Raw genomic sequence first — 16,524 nt, 5'->3', positions numbered from 1 at the left:
ACATGATTGGCAGGTATAAAAGGCATCCTTTTTCATTTGTGTGTGTGTGTTTTTTTTTTTCCTTTTTCCCTCTGAGGGAACACATATTTTAAATTATATCAATAAATATGCAATAATATTTTTTTTAATTTTATGTATTTATAAGCCAAAATCTTGGCTGGTTAAAAGATGCTTCTCTTTTGTCTCTTTTTGAACCTATTTGTGTTCTTGTCCTCTTCCCTCCAGCAAAAAATGTCCAGTAGAGAAAGCTAGGAAATATTAAATACACATTAACATTATGTTAAAGGTCTGATCCTTGAGTCAGGTTAAAGGTCAGGCTGATTCACATCCACTGAATGTCTAGCTGATTTAAGAAACTCATTTTGCTTTCAGAGGGGCAGACAAAGACAGGCAGGCTGAGTTAGAAGAAAGTAGATGCTGTTAAAATCTGACATGAGATGAAGGAAAAAGTTATATTTCCTTTTTGAACAAATGTTAACTTTGGATATCAGTGAATTAATAATGATTTGAATATACTGAATATATTGAACGAGTAATTAACTTTCTTTTTCCCAAAGATGAAAGAAAAAGTTAATTATTGAATCAACTAGTTAAAAAAAAAAAGGCAAAAAAACCCCAACCAAACCAGACAAGAAGAGATTTACTTTATTTAACTAAATAGTTATGTTCAGAAAGGCGTTATTGTTTCTAATGCTCCATTTTGCTTAGCACCATGAGTACTGTATTTTTCAGCCTGGTAAAAGGCTAGACTGTGTTACAGGAGGGTACAGAAAAACAATCAAATGGGAAGGAGATACCTTCCTACTGCCAACAGCAGGTTATTGATCCAGAGAGCAAAGAAGGTGCACGTAAAGGATTGTTCCTTGTAGGATTTTAAAATCACCCTATTTTTAGAGGCACTGAGATATTATTGTCACTGTTGTCCTCAACTGAACCAGCTCAGACCAAAGTTCAATTTGTTATCTGACCTGAAATTCTTGGATTTGAAAATTCAGATTATATCATTGTGGACTTATTTTTAACAAACTTCAAACTTGCAGCTTGGAAATATCTGTTAGGCAGCCAAAAAGTATGTAACCCTTCCTATAGCTAATAATTATTGAAAAGACGACATAGCAAAAACAATAAGCTACCTCAGATCCTTGGAAATTTTTCCCATTCTTCCTGAAGGTTTCTCTATTCATCATTTTTATCAAAGTTAATTGAAATAAAATAACTTCTCACAATGAAATCACCTTTAGCTTGTCATAATGGCATCTGCCATGATTTTCGATATCCATCTGCAGGATATGGCCATGGATGACTTGTGAAGCATTGACGCTTATCCGCCACTGGTAATTGGAATTGTGAGGGTAACTTCTGGGCCACCGTGGTGAAGCTATTTGTCCTCTGTTTCCGACAATGTCATTTCCATACACTGAAAAACAAGAGAGAAACAACTAATGCCTCTAATTCACACAGATTAAAAGAAGCATTGGAGCCCTGCCTGGAATATAGCTTTCATTTCAGCCCCTCTGACTTAATTTACTTAGGACTAGGCAGCACTGTGAGGCATAGACTTGTGTCTCAGACAGTCCTAGGATGCATATCTAATTATTTTCTCGTTGTAAGGGATGCAGTGTGCCCTTATCTGAAGGAAATTACCCATTCAAGACGTGCAGCTCTACATGTAGAAGAGGTGGGAAGATGGCACATCTAAATTCCTCCCTGACTCTACCTACTTCATGTTCATTTCTTCCTAAGAAGCATTAAATAATAAAATGATTTTTTTAAAAATACCTTTGTGTATGGTTTCGATTTCATTGAGCTCTGACTTATTGAAAATTCCTTTTGAAAATGAGTAGTAAAAGTCTCAAAGTAAGGAAAATTATTAGAAATTAATCTTGCATAATCAGAATGGCTGTGGATGTTTAGCTTCAACAGTCTGTTCATGCAGCAAGTTGGATTGATGTTTGCAACAGCCTCTTGCAATTTTGCATCTATAAGCTGGCATAATTTCCTTTTCTTCTAATTCTGCTCCCTGGTTGACGGCATCTAGATCCAAACTGGAAGATGGACACTGTCGTACTCAAAAAGCAAAATGGAAAGCTGGGAAATAAATTATTTTTTCTTAATTTGTCAATTGCCTAATAAATGGCAACCTAAACATTAAATACCATTGCTCACTCTCAGGTAGCAAAGACATATGGTCAGGTATTTTTAACTCTAACGGGCTACTGGTAAACTTGGACTGCCATAAAAATTTTTAGTATATAGCTTTTGTTTGTATCTTCACAGCTCAGTACTCCCAAAGGAAGAATCTGAAAACCAGGTGATAAACTGTTAGAAAACAGTCAATGAAATAGAGAATACTTTATTTTCTGTAATCCATTAAGTTTTTGTTTCTGGGAGGATAATAAGATAAATTTGAAAAAGTATTGTCTGTTATGATAATAATTCTTCTGATTTTATTACATATACATGAGTTCTGTTCTGACATGTTTTAGAGCATCCCTTTATATTCAGCAGATACTTTATGAAATATTTTTTCAGTGAATTCACAACCTTGCTGACATCAACCAGCATTTTCTAATAGACTTTACAGGGCCAAACGTTCACTTCTTTGAATCATTTTGGAAATGTTATGAAAGAATATGTTTTTAATTAAATATAATTTACTTACAGTGAGAGAATGTGGCTCTGAAGCCAACATCAGTGCCTGAGCCATCTGACACAAATTTGACCCACAGGATATGTCCAACAGAAGATGTATAATTTGAAGGCAAGGATTTCCCGCAGAATCGTCCTGCTAGTGTGCCTGTATCATTCCCTTCACGAATCTCCAGGTAATCTTTGGTGCAGCTGCTACTATTTTCCATCTGAAACGCTCTGTTTCAATAGCAGCAGAAAAGCATTAGCAGGCATATGACTGACACATAATTCAGGGTTTCCTCTGCCAGGCCACAAATCCACCTACAGCTGGTATCCTACTGTAACAGTCAAGGAGAGGGCAGCAACAAAACCCTCCAGAACCCAGAAGTCATTGCTCATTACCTGGCAGTGCTACTGATACAGGGTACTCTCCTTTCTGCCCCCTTATTTTCAGCAGAGCTTTGGTTTGCAAAGTCATAATTTTTAAAGAGTTCTCAAACCCTTGTAATATTTGTTGGTTCTTTAACAACCATGAAACATGGAAAACCCCTGATGCACAAGACAGATTTTTAATATAAGCCCAGGTCAGGCTATTTACTGGTTGCACATCTATTGGGTGCAGAGAATACTTTTAGCCTCACAAATCAGTTTGCAGATGCTTCATAGGTGTCGTTCCAGTACACTCTGGTGAGAAAACAATTTCCAGAGGCCTAGATTCATTTGTAGTTAACACCTCAGAGCTCAGCCATCTGTTAGCAGTTTCTCCAGAATTTGAAAATACTGCTGTTTCTCTGGCCTCTCTGAGTTTCACATAGCTGAATTTGCAAAATAACAACAAGGATTGCTATGAACTCTTCTAAACAAATTTTTACCTTAGAAAAGGAATGGTATTCAGTAATCAAATTATAAATACTAAATTATTGCATCAAGCTGAATGCTAAATATATTCTAAAAATCACTATGTTATTCTAAGCGAAGTGCTTTCATTCAGTCCAATACCCTTTTCAGAAGCAGGCTATGAATATATCGTAAAGATTTCAGAGACTGCCTCTTATAACCAATGCCCCAAGCATTCGTGCTTTCTGATTTTCTTTTAACAGCTCCTCCCTTTCAGTCCTGAATATAGCCATATGTATTCAGTGTACACATGCTGTGAAATGGTTCCAACCACTCATCTGGATATACTTCAGACTAATTTAAAGCTAACCCTCAAACTGCAAGATGAGCTTTTCTGTTCAGTCTGAGCTGAAGAAAATGAATGCCTCATGCCAACAAAATTTTATGAACCCCTAATATTAAATTAAAGAAAATAAATACTGCTTTCTAACACAATTACTCCACGCTTTCCAGTATTTTCAGCTTGCCTTTCAGCTATGTGTAACTGAAGAAAAAGAGTTTACATCTACTCAGTGTCACTTTATATAACTGAATGTATGTTCCGCTGCTTCACATCAGATTTCTGTTTTGGTTCTGAAAAGTTGTTATTCATTACTTTGTAGCAAATATTTTGGAAAATGTCTTCAGGCTGTAGCACCTTTTCTCTGCTTTAGTGAGTAAAGGAGGGACAGAATGTCCTTTTTATTGAGTAGGTGAATCAGTACACGCCTAACAAATTGCGTCTTATGCAGTGAGCATGTTACTGGGCAAATTTTCCTTTTGTCCTGATTAGCTGTAAATGCAGGTTTCAGAATTACTTTTCTTTTCCTGCTGATTCTTGATAAGCTTTGCAATGGGTTAGTGTTCTCCTTCTTGGCAGCAGTCACTGTTTGATGCCGGGAAACGGAGAGGCTCAGAAATTCACATCATGGGTAAAGAAAAACCTAACGACCTGGTAAAGGACTCCACATTGTTCTGTGGATCATGCATGACTTTCCTGTCAGAAGTGTTCAAAGGAAAGTTACTTTGCTGAAGGAAAAACAAAATTCCTTCAGATATTCTCCTGGCCCCTGTTGTACCTCCACTGCTATAATTGTTGAAGAAATTTTGAAGACTTTAATACTAATTCTAACCTTACAATCTGTGGAGTATCTGGGCCCTTTATATTACTCAGTTATATAATAAATACTACAATGAACCTGGGAGAAAGGAAATAGTAAGAACTTCCTTTGTAAAGAGAAGGCAGAGCAATGCTAAATTTCCTCTTCTTCTGACTGAGTGAGAACTGGCTTCTTCAGCATCCCGTGTTGCTCAAACAATAAGCCACCTACTTATATAATGCTGTATATGCCTTAATATAAGCAATGACTAAGACAGGAGAGTACTGATTGCAAGCTGCCACTAACCACTGCTGTGTTCTCTTTCCAAGTCAGTCTAAAAACATGTTTCAGCTTTATCATCTGGCAATTACATTTCCTAATAAACACAGAGCATCCTTCCTTCGGGTCTGTTAAAGGGCTGAATAATAACCCCTGGCAATGCATTTACATGAAGGACAGCTGGAGCCGGTTGCCAGGGGAGCTGAGAATCGTCCAGACACACTCTGTGTTGAGCGGATATGGCTCAGGATAGCCAGGGCTGTTGAAAGCTCCTCTGTCCATGTGGAAAGTACCCCCACAGGCTGCAACAAGAAGGAGACAAGAGGCTTGAGAAGGGTGACATTAAAAAAATACCTTGACAGAGCCAAAGCATTCACTAATGAAGAAAGCATTTCTCCTTGTCTGCTTGTTCTTTAGCTTGTTGATATACTTTCTGAGACCTCGGCCAAAAAAGATGAAGGGCAATAGGGGATTTTTAAAGAGGGAATGTCAGAGAGCAAAGAGATACAGGATCTGTTCTTTTTCTTTAAAGTTAGAGGCATAAGGTAGCAACACCTGTCATATGGACTTACGTGATGCTGATGCAGCATAGATGGCATGGAAGCCCCTGGCTGTAATGTTGTTGTTGGAGATGAAGTTCACCACCAAGGCACTACCAAAAGAAGTGATAGGATGTGGTAAAGTAGTGCCACAGTAACGGCCTGAAAGAGAGCAAGCCAGAGGAAAAAAAAGGCATGTTAAGCATGTAATTACTATTGCTAATTTAACATTTGTGATTAATGTCTGACAGCAACCAGGAGTAACATTCATTGCTTACAATTGCATTTGTCAGTTCAATCTACATAAAAATGAAATACTCTATTTCATTAGCACAGAGCTCAACTCTGGTAGCAACTTTTTTAACAGAGGAAGGACCTCCTGCACTCCAGGGGCCCCAGTCACTGACTATTTTGTCATTGAGCTCCTTTGTGTTTGCTCTATCCAGAAACTACAGCCTAACTGAAAAAAAAAAACCTATCAAATACCTCTGACAGCAGTTTCCATTTCACTCAATTGGTTTCTGATGAAAAAAACAAGTTACAAATAACAGACTAGTTCTCCTGTAATGGATTGCAACATGGGGATTAGGAACATGAATTATGATCTAGCAGAAAGACATTTGACAGAAAAAAAAAAGCAAGATAGGAGCTAGCATCCTGTCCTCTTGCCAAGTGAAAGCCAAGGGTAGGAGACCAAAAAAATGAACTCTGCTCTTAGTTGCAAACTATTTAAATTGAGTGCTGCCCCACTCCTGCTAAGGGAGCATATTCAAAAGTAGAGTAAGGAACAGCATAATCAGGCACAGGTATTCCAAATTTTCGAGGAAGGAATTTGAGGCAACCCTGGGGATGTGAGGGGAGTCAGGATCACCCTGTGGCCAGGGGTCTGTCATGGCCTCCTGGCAGTATAAGCACTGAATGTTGCTGCTCCAGACTGCTCCTGCCACTTGAAGGTGATGGCTTTGGACCAAGACACTGGGAGAAAGCTGTAGAAAATTCAGGAACAAGCAGAAAATCAGGCTTTCTGAGGCTTGAGGAAAATCCATTTTCCACTCCTAGAAATCTGCAGCTTTCTTCACCTCTGTTTAGTATAGACCGTGCTTATGAGTGTGGATAATGTTATGGTTTTGTACAGTTAACTGGGAATTCAGTGGAAACTGAATTGTTTGATTTCAAATATACTTCAGTTAAGGAGGGAAGAAAAGGCAACTGGAGTCAACTCCAAACTGCAGGTTAGGAGGAATACAGTCAGAGCCTGGGAGGACTGTGCCATTCAAACTGAAGACTTATGTACTATCCTTGGTCTTCTCTGGCCAGAGTGGCCAAGGAGCTTCCTTTATCAGAGAAAATCCATGAAATAGGAGGACACTCACAGAAAACCTTATCTTGCACACCTTGGGTGTAGTTCTATATATGAAATAAACAAGGTAAAGGTACGATACCTCGAAGAGGAGCCTCGTAGTTATCCCCATCCAAAATCTCCACAAAATCCGTTGTACAGTTTTGTCTATTGTTTTCAATATCAAAGTCAGTGAATGAGAGCGTGACGTGGTTGACTGGCAATAGCAAAGAGTAAAAACTTTAAAAGAATTTTGGCATTTCACAGAGAAATAATTACATGTAAATGAACATACCATCTATTCTTTCTCCCCTGAAGTCAATCAGTCCCTATAAAGCATAACATCCAAAGTTTAATGCCTGATATATGGAATGAATTTGATGGAAGTGCATTAATCCTTACTGCAAAGGTCCTGGTAAATCTCTTCATACTTCAGTACTTTCTAGTACGATCGACAACAGAAGTGTAGGATTTAACACATAAATTATGATTCTAAATTTCCTAATATTGGAACAGCTTCATCATATACTGAAACTGTCAGCAAATGCAAGATGGAAAATTTACACACATTCAGAAACAAAACTTATTTTTACACATCCGTGACCTTCTGTCCCTTTGCGATCTATACCATAGATCCAGACAAAATGTGAATTGATGCTGCCCTGCTCCAGGCTTAGAAAGAGCTGGTTCTTTCATCATTTTGGAACGTTCCACATACATCAATTGGACTAGTTAAAGGATCATTAACTACCCTCAGCTATATTTGTACAGAATTGGATTTTCCACACCCTTGGACTGCAGGCTACGTCCTGAAAAGGAGGATTTCTGACTCAGGGTATTTTTGACTCTCATGCTGCTCTTGCTTTTCCAATATGAACAAAGGTGAAGTCACAGCTGGAAAAGAGGCTGTCCTCAACAGCAGTCTGTGACAGTAGTTATTCCTGGCCTTAGAGCTCCTATGCAGTTCGAGCTGGTCAGAAAGGGTCTCATGATTTAGATGATAACTAAGTTTTCTCCCACATTGACCAAGCCTGAATTTGACACAAATATTCGCTTCTCCCTGAGCTACAATTAATGAGCTAGAATAAGCTGAAATGACAGACATGGACCCAGGCGCTGCATTCAGCAGGGTGCCACTGACTGACATTCATCTGCATGGTCTGTGTGTTCCACACTCTTTTGTGTCCTGTCTGGTCAATCAATTACAGCTATCAATGCAGGTCCTCAGGATACAAAGCAAAAAGGAAAAACACAGTGGGTGGCAAGAGCAGGAGACTTGTTGGCCTTCTCAGTAAAAGCAGAGCAGGGACTCTGCTGTGGTTGCCATTGGCTAAATTTATTGTCCATGGTTATGCCCAGTAATGCTGTGCGACTGGCACAATGAAGCCACGTGTACCTGTAACGTGTAGTATGTGGTGGTCCTGGCCATAAGTGGAGGAAGATGCTACATACATAGGCTACTTTTTATACATTTTTCTGGTCTCTTATACTGATGTAAATCAGGAGTATGAGTTTTCAGCCTGGACCCAGGAAAAGACTGCCTTTAGAAATAAATGTTGTGTAGGTGAGGAATAGCTTTGCTGACGTCCTTTTCTTGTATTTGTATAAGAATCTATGCTAAAAAAAGTATTGCCTATCTCCCAATCTTTGGCGTTTTCTTTGTCAAATTGACTTTCATTTTATAACTTAGCAAAATAAACTTATAAATGTGGTTGGAACATTCTATGATCTTAACAACAATGGCTAAATATCAGATGAAGAACTGAAGTTCAGTAGTTGCTGTCAAAAACAAACATTTACTTTAAATGACGTTACCAGGATACTATTACCCAACTGTAAATATTTTTTAGGGATCTTAAAAAATGTAAAGGTAATAATGAGTATTAAAGGGAACACCAGTATCTGATGGAAAATATTTGGTGTTCTATGATCAATCATAAATCTGTCTAAAATTAGACAGGAACATCTGAGGGTAGGTCTAGGTGCATAAACCCAGTTTATTTATATTATTTTTTATTTGTATTTTAAATTGAAATTCCTCTGTACTTTTCTCATTATTTAATTAAAATTTAATTTTCTTATGTTAACAGCATAGACTCGATCTAACACAACTCTAGCTTGAAAAATCCAGACCAAACTAAGGTCAACTAAATACAAGTGCTTTAATTATATATAAGCCCTTAGATGTGAATCCAACTTCACATAGTATTCAACACCTCATTTATAATTGCAACACTGGGGTCACAATAAATCAGCTAAGATGACAAAGTTGTAAACTGTTTTCCTCACTATGCACTAAATCTACAGTAAAATCAGACTTAGGACTGATTAGGAGAGCCACATTCTCCAACTACCAGGATGCAGAACTTCCTAGAGGAATAAAGGAGGAATTTTGTATTGTTATTACAGAAAGGAAGATGAGGATGTTAGTCATCCCAGCTAGCTATAAAAGATGTTTTTACTTACATGGTTCCTGAGCCTCAATAATCCAGCTGCAGCTCTGATTGTTTGGGTATTTGGCAGGATACAGAGGAGAGGAAATTGCTGCCCCAACTGAATCCGACTCTATGAAACTTCCGCATGCTTTAGAATGAAACACATATACACTGAGATATTTATATATACAAAACACATATCTTAGACTCCATAGTGAAAATGAACGCATAAAATGTAACATGCTACATCAATGTAAAATGAGGCTAAAATTCATGACAGTAATTTATCAGAAAAAGAGACTTAAGGACTATCTCCCAGCACTGGGATCCACAGGCCATGTTGCACCTGGCTGACCATCTGAGAGAAGCCAGAGTGACCTGGGAACAGACCTCATCTTTGTCAGCTCCTCGTAGCCTGGAAGAGCAATCTTGGGACCAAAATAACTTGGTTTCAGGGTAGTGCAATCATGTACCCAATTCTCTGAATGGTACATTTCTATGTTGGCAACTAGGAAGGAAAAAAATCATAAGAAACTCCCCAGAACCTTCCAATGCCCAAGGACAGCATCACATTGCATTGGCATGATCTTCCTGTGAGCTACATCAACAAAACTGCAATTGTGTGAAATGTTGCACATGTGCAAGCTCTTGGCTGACTGCAGAACTTTGGCTAACAGTGCTGAGTGCTGCCATGCCTTATTCCTAAGCACACTGACTCATCATAAACCCCCCAGTTTATGAGTTTAACACACAACTGCTTTAAACAGCCGGGTGGGGAGTTAGGTACCAAAGACTGAATTTGTTTATCGTGCTGTGCTGCCTAAATCATCCAGCAGGAGATGGGACTTGCAGGGTTTTCTCCGGAAGAGGGAAGCTGGGTTGCCTACATCCTACGTAGGGAGCACTTGCTCACCAGACATGTTTTGTGCAGGGCCCAATCCAGTAAATGTGCTGTGAGAATGTATAACAGATTAGGCTTTCATAGCTGTTAGTCAGAAATGCCTAATTAGGTAACTAACTAGTACCTCAATAACTGGGGTTCCTGAGATTTTTTGCTGATGCAAATTCATTCTTTTCTTTATAATTTTTTCACAATGTTTTCAAAGAAAAAATTTCTGGGAAAAGTACTGATTTATAGAGAAAAGAATCATAAGAGGAAATGGAGAGAAAGAGATTTTCTTTTCAGAAGCTAAATGGCTGTATCTTGGGAAAAAAAATGTTTCCAAAGTTATTGTGAAAAAATGAAAGAAAGTCAACAATTCTCAAATAGTATGTGATCTCGTGAAACACCCTGCCCAGTTCGTGTCATTTTTCATTAAAAAGGAAACCATGTAAAACACCAATTAGTCCTCCACAAATTGGATAGTTGATGTTTGGCAGCGTTTGCAGGCCTGAATCCATGGACGTCATCAACAGCACCACACAGAATTCTTTTATGGCTTTTCAGATTCATGCGCATGGATAGACATATAAAATGTTATTTTGTCACTAGGTCTGTGGAAACTGCCAGCTGCACGTTTTTCTCAGGACAGTTATGGGTAGCTAACCCTCTAGGGAGCAGGAATAAGACGCAACTGATGTGTGCTAGATGCCTTGCTATAAAAAGTATGTTTTCCTCCCCGATCAAAGAATCTAAGATTATCCTCAGATTTTAAATTCTTTCATCTCTAATTTGCAAAAATTCAGTCCCGTTAAATACACACACTGATACGCTGCGTGCAGAGAAACAACACTTCCGGTTATCAGCTATGTTAAAAGATTGTGTCTAACACAAACAAACTGGTGATTAGATAAATACACATTAATGTAAATTACAAAATTACCTTCAGTAAAGCGAGCGCTGAAGCCCCTGTGCTGGATGGTTGCATCAGAGCGCAGTCGGATGTACATCAGATTCTTGGAGGATGTGATAGGAGGAGGATGCTGTGTTCCACAGAGTCGTCTGAGAAGTGGTGCTTCGTTGCTAGGACCATCAAATACCTGTTACGAAAAGATCAAATGAAGTATTTGGTTACAATAGCAGTATTGAGAAGACTTTTATTTCATTCCCAGTCGTATGTTTCATACATTTTGATCCTGATACAGCACTAGTATGGGCAGCACAAACTAGCTATGCATTGCCTATCTTAATTCTGTGGCCATTTCAAAAAAACACATGTATTTCAGGCTGAAGCTACTGTAGCCTTTATAACAAAATTGCGTCAAGCAACCATCTTCCTCTGTGTGTATTTGGTATGGAAGCAACTCTCCTTTAACAATCCAGATGTTTCTATACATTTATTGTTTTCTATTAAAGGCTAACATGCGTTCCCATGTAGCTTTTATTCAGTTAAACAGGCTAACATGAGTTCCCATGTAGCTTTTATTCAGTTAAACCCTGCATCTTGCCTCAGTAAAGACTTCTAAATTGTCCCTAACATGCAACTAGTGCACCAGTGGGTGCTATGACTGTGCATAAAAAGGGAAGACACTAGGATTATGCTTTTTAGATATATGTACCCGGCACCAAGGATCAGAGTCCATATATCTATGCCTTATAATAGCTTTAGGGTGCTGAATTACACATGTACACATAAAGAGCAATTTAAGCAGAGGGTAAAGAAAAGTAAAAAAAAAAAAAAGAGGAAGAAAGCAAAGATGGTTTTACAAAACTTCACTTTTAATTTTACCACAAATGCCTGCCTTCTCTTTTTTCCCCTTACAGCGGATAACTTAGTTTCCTTCCTCTCTGTTTCACAATCAGGAAGAGAAGGATAGTGAAGTTAAAACCAATGAGTTTCTAGCTTAAGCGACATCAAAATTATAACAAGAGAAACTACAGACAGGGGAAAATGGCCACAGTCTCCGAGTGTCCCACTAATCTTCCCTAGCATGCTGGTAGATGTGATTTGTTGCTGCTGTGTTTGGAGCCATAAGCCAGTCTCAGAACCCTTGTGCCTGGTTTCAGAAGTGATGAGCACTGGAGCCATCACCAGTTGCATGACTCCCAGAGGAAGAACCTTTTGGCTACTGGGCAGCAACGAGAGTTATGTTCAGTTCCTGTTTCAGCATTAACGTCCTGCATTACCATAGGCATGTCATTTAATATAACCTATGACTCAGCTTCCTGTAGCAAAATGGACAAAAATATGGATTAAAGATATGGATAGGAGGACTGGAAGATATTCAGATGCTAGGATGTTAAAAGCCCACTTTGAGCAAAATAATGCCATTGGGTTAGAAGAGATGTACTTCATATCAAGATTGTCTTCTTTTACTTCAGAACACCTCAAATTCCAGCAAGTCTGTGCAAGGCAGCACCAATGAATTAAAAGTTTCTAACTAGACTGTGTAACACAATGCAATGTTTCTGTCTCCAGTATGAAAGGTCTTTGAGCACACTAGTGAAAAATATATATAAAAAGAATAGCCGAGAGAAAGGTGATCTGTCTCAAATAAACCTCAGAACTGAGAAACAAAGGACAAAACTCCTGCTTGATTCACTGACATACCCTACATAGCCTATGCCGTGTTCATGAATTAAACATTTGCCCTTGGGCCTATGACACTAGTTAGCTGTGTGGAACCTTGTGACAGCATTAAGTGTACTGCAATGTCTGTAAAAATGAGTAACTGGTAAAGGGATCCAAAATATCCATCCATTTAACCTTTTCTTCTCTCTTGGCACGCAGCCACAATCAGCCCTTTAATACATAGTGTGTAGTGTTTATTCTTCCTCTGCACATGTATTCTGTATATAAATCAGACTGCCTGGAGTTAAAAACTACAAACCATCAAATATGAAAAAAAAGTAATGACTAACAAAATAACCCTTAGGAATTAAGGTACTGTCTTTCCCTAGACAGCAGTGAGAGGATTTGATCTGAGTGCTAGAACAGAATAAGCATTGCATTGACAGAGCACAGAGAGAGGACCTGACTACAGTTCACATAAACTGCTGGTTTTGATGGATCTGTCCCACTCTACACAGCTGAAGATATGACCATTGACACATGGACTGTTGTAAGACTCTAGTGGTTGAGCTTTCTCACTTGGGAAGATATTAAGGATGAGTAACATAAGAGACTAAGTAGGCATTTCATTCCAAGAGCTTTCTGGAATAAAGAAGTCTTTCTGTGGTAATACTGGGAGAACAGTATGAAGTCAGAGGAATGTTTTGTAAATGAAGTGTATTTGCTGTCTCTGGGCAGCTTGCTTGAAGAATAGTACTGTCTCCTCTTTCAGAAACCCATAAATTATTCCTAGCCTTTACACTTGCTAAAAATCTGATTCAAGCAATAGTTCAGCATAAGCACTAGTGAGATACAGCAGCAACTCTTAGGAGTTATGGCAGCTACAAGTTAAGTAGGAACCCTAACACATGGATATTGTATGGCTGCATCTCTTTTGCTCACCTGCTATTTATTAGCTTAAACTATTTTATAGGGAGGATTTCAGTCTTGAATCTAGATCAGAAACCACAATATTCACACACCAGTTCAGGAAAGAGTTTTGTCTCTCTGCAGCTTCTAATAGTTATTTTGAAAACATCTGAAAAATGCATTTCTGTGGCTGCATGAGCAAAGGAAAATGATGTGTCTGCTTACTTAAAAGCCAGGTTTTCATTTGCACTGTGCATAGCAGCAGTTTGCTCTTCCCTTCCCTTTCCACAATGAACATAACTGAGCGACTCATTGCCTTCTTGTTCAAATGTGCCCTGCATTTTGCAAAAGCACATAACAAAAAGAAGATAATTTTCATCTTCTAAGCCATAAAACCTCCACATATTTCTAGCTGTCCTCTCTTGGAAGATCCTCTCTGCCAGCACCTGGAATAAATGCAGTCATATCTCCTCTCTAGCTCCCAGAGGCTTACATTTCTACATTCCTGTATACTACTTGTTATATTGCAACAGGAAAGAAGAATAACATTTACTTAATAAAAGCCACTGAAAAGAACAAACTATTTTTCCCTCCCCTTTTCAGTGCTTTGTGTTGCAAGCACTGCCTTCCAAGGCATGTTGCTCTTGAGTTTCCAGATACTTGAAACTCTTACTGACCTGCACTCCTGCTGTAGTGTCAGATACAACACTGTTTAAACACATGGGCAAAAAAAAACCCCAGGAAATAGTGCATTCACTATTTCTTTCCCTCTCTTTTCCTCCAAAGAAGCAAATTTTTTTGTTGCAAGACACACTCTCCAGATAGAAATGGACTGGTACACAGAGAAATTAAAAAATCTATTCCATATGTACGATGCCAGTGACATCAAAAAGTCTTCTCAAAAAAACCTATGCTTTCTACAAAAAATAACTGAATTATATTTGAGAACAGAGAAAGTAAAGGCTATACATCTCCATTTAGCAGATGAAGAGAACAGATAAGGTACAGAACTGAGGCGCAGAAATTGAGGAATCAACTAAATGTAGACAGCTAGGTGAATGAAGAACGTGCTTTCTGGTGGCCTGGACTACTTTTTGCGTACTCCATCCATTGACTCTAGAGGGAGCTCAGGGCAGTGACACTGTGGGTTACCGTACGGGCTTAGAATTAATTTGGCTGAACCTAGATCTGTCCTCAGATTTGTATGTGAAATCATTTTTGGAACTGCAGCGTAGCCAAGAAGCAGCAGACATGAGTATTTTCCTTCCCTCCATTTTGCTCACATAACAAATGTGCATGGAAAACATGACAGGAAAAAAATACATTTTCATGTGTTCTCCATAGAAAGGAATATACGGTAGAAATATTAAAAAAAAAAATCTCGAGTCATAACACAGGGAAAAATGACTGGGTCTAGCGGAGGAAGGATGAAGGAAAAGGTCATTTGTACGCTCAAGGGTGGAGGGGAGCCCCAAGAGAACTCACAGAGCAAATAAAACCCACAAAGATAAGTAAAAATTTAAGAAATAGAAAAGGGTGGAACCACTGTGTTACTCATGCACAGAAGTTGTTTCTATATTAGAGGGAGAAAAACAACACACCAGCTTCCTTAGCTGCCCATAGTTTCCATTTACACAGATTTTGGAATGCAATTTCTAAACCATTCACAGTCAGACATCTACTTACATATTTCCAGGCACTCTCTGTCCCCTCACCCCGTTCTCCTATCACTGTGTGAGGCATATAGCAAGCCTTGGAATGAGATGAACACAAATCACATCCAAGTATTGGTAACAAGTTTCTGCTTATTGGCGTACCAGGTAAAGAAGCCCCATCCCCTTGCTTCTTGTCCTGCTGGTCCCTCTACATTAGCACTGAAGAGCTCTTCTCCACCTTAAATATCAGAGCCTCAGAGCCCTTCATTATCTCTTGGCTTCAAATCAGCATTCTCCCTCACTCATTTTTAAACCACTCTCCACTTGGTGGGCAGGGATTGATGCCTGCATGGAATTTAAATCTCCCTCCGTGCTCCTATTGCTGCTTCAGTTGTATTTGTACAGCTGGGGCTGACGGGCAACTTCCACCTACACCCTCCCCCAACCCCCGCCCCTCACACCCCCCCCCCCAAAAAAGAAACCACCCCAAAACCAGAAGCAAACAACAGATACTCGTATGGCGATAGAGGCAAAGGGGTGCCACTGCACTGCAATGCTCTGCGAACCCTGCGCATGCAAAGAGCTCTGCCGCAGCTGCCTCCTCTGCCAGCTGAAGGACTGACGCCTTTCAGTGATTAAAAACCCAGTGCCTCTATCTGCCCTATGAAGGTAATGGGAGTTGTGCCTCTAACTGCAAGGAGCTCATGGAGCTGAGTACGCTACAAAGTGTTTAGACAGGTACATATATCTATTGGCATTAGGTTTAAAAGAGAAACTTGTATATCAGGTCTTTTCAGAATTTAGCCCTTAATTTGTAAAATTTCTTTGGTATTTTTACCAGTACTGATGTTTAAGACGGTCCGTGTTTCTGTCAGGCAACCTGTTTTTCTACTCCTATGTGATATCACAGAAGACTTGGAAATTTTTCCAATAGATTTTCCTTTTCGGTGATCCCCCTGATATAGTTAAACAATTTAAATAGAAAGACATAACCATATTTCCCTATGCTTCAGAACCAGAAACAAACAAACAAACAAAAGTCATTGTACAAAGATGCTTTGTGGCCAAATGAAATCTTCAGTTCTGCTCAGCAAAACGGGGACATGTTTCATTTTTTCTGGTTCAGTACAAAAAGGCTTTACGAAGCAACATTGTTAAAACTGATGCTGTTTTCAAAAGAGTCTCAGTTCATGCCAAATTGAGTTCTCTGTGAATGACATTTTATCAAGGAGAGGAAAGCTGGATTTTGGGCTACAGCCACTGTGCTTTATCCAACTGGTACTGATCACGCATGCCTTTGTACCGAGTG

At 39.0% G+C, this 16,524-nt stretch overlaps 1 protein-coding gene across 1 annotated transcript in view; it reads right to left on the bottom strand.

Moving 5' to 3' along the window:
* Window positions 1-16,524, bottom strand: part of CUBN (cubilin) — a 146,389-nt gene that overhangs the window by 53,791 nt on the left and 76,074 nt on the right. Inside the window, exons 32-38 of the mRNA XM_086614334.1 lie at window positions 11,023-11,179; window positions 9,231-9,347; window positions 6,868-6,981; window positions 5,459-5,587; window positions 5,056-5,188; window positions 2,663-2,868; window positions 1,236-1,417 (exon numbers count right to left, since the gene is read on the bottom strand). Of these exons, the coding sequence (XP_086470460.1) occupies window positions 1,236-1,417; window positions 2,663-2,868; window positions 5,056-5,188; window positions 5,459-5,587; window positions 6,868-6,981; window positions 9,231-9,347; window positions 11,023-11,179 (1,038 nt within the window). The remainder of the gene's footprint in view (window positions 1-1,235; window positions 1,418-2,662; window positions 2,869-5,055; window positions 5,189-5,458; window positions 5,588-6,867; window positions 6,982-9,230; window positions 9,348-11,022; window positions 11,180-16,524) is intronic.

This window comes from Tauraco erythrolophus, chromosome 7, assembly GCF_009769465.1.
Source record: "Tauraco erythrolophus isolate bTauEry1 chromosome 7, bTauEry1.pri, whole genome shotgun sequence".
NCBI lineage: Eukaryota > Metazoa > Chordata > Aves > Musophagiformes > Musophagidae > Tauraco > Tauraco erythrolophus.
The sequence above is the reverse complement of the archived record's forward strand: the minus strand, read 5'-3'. Positions and strand labels throughout refer to the sequence as shown.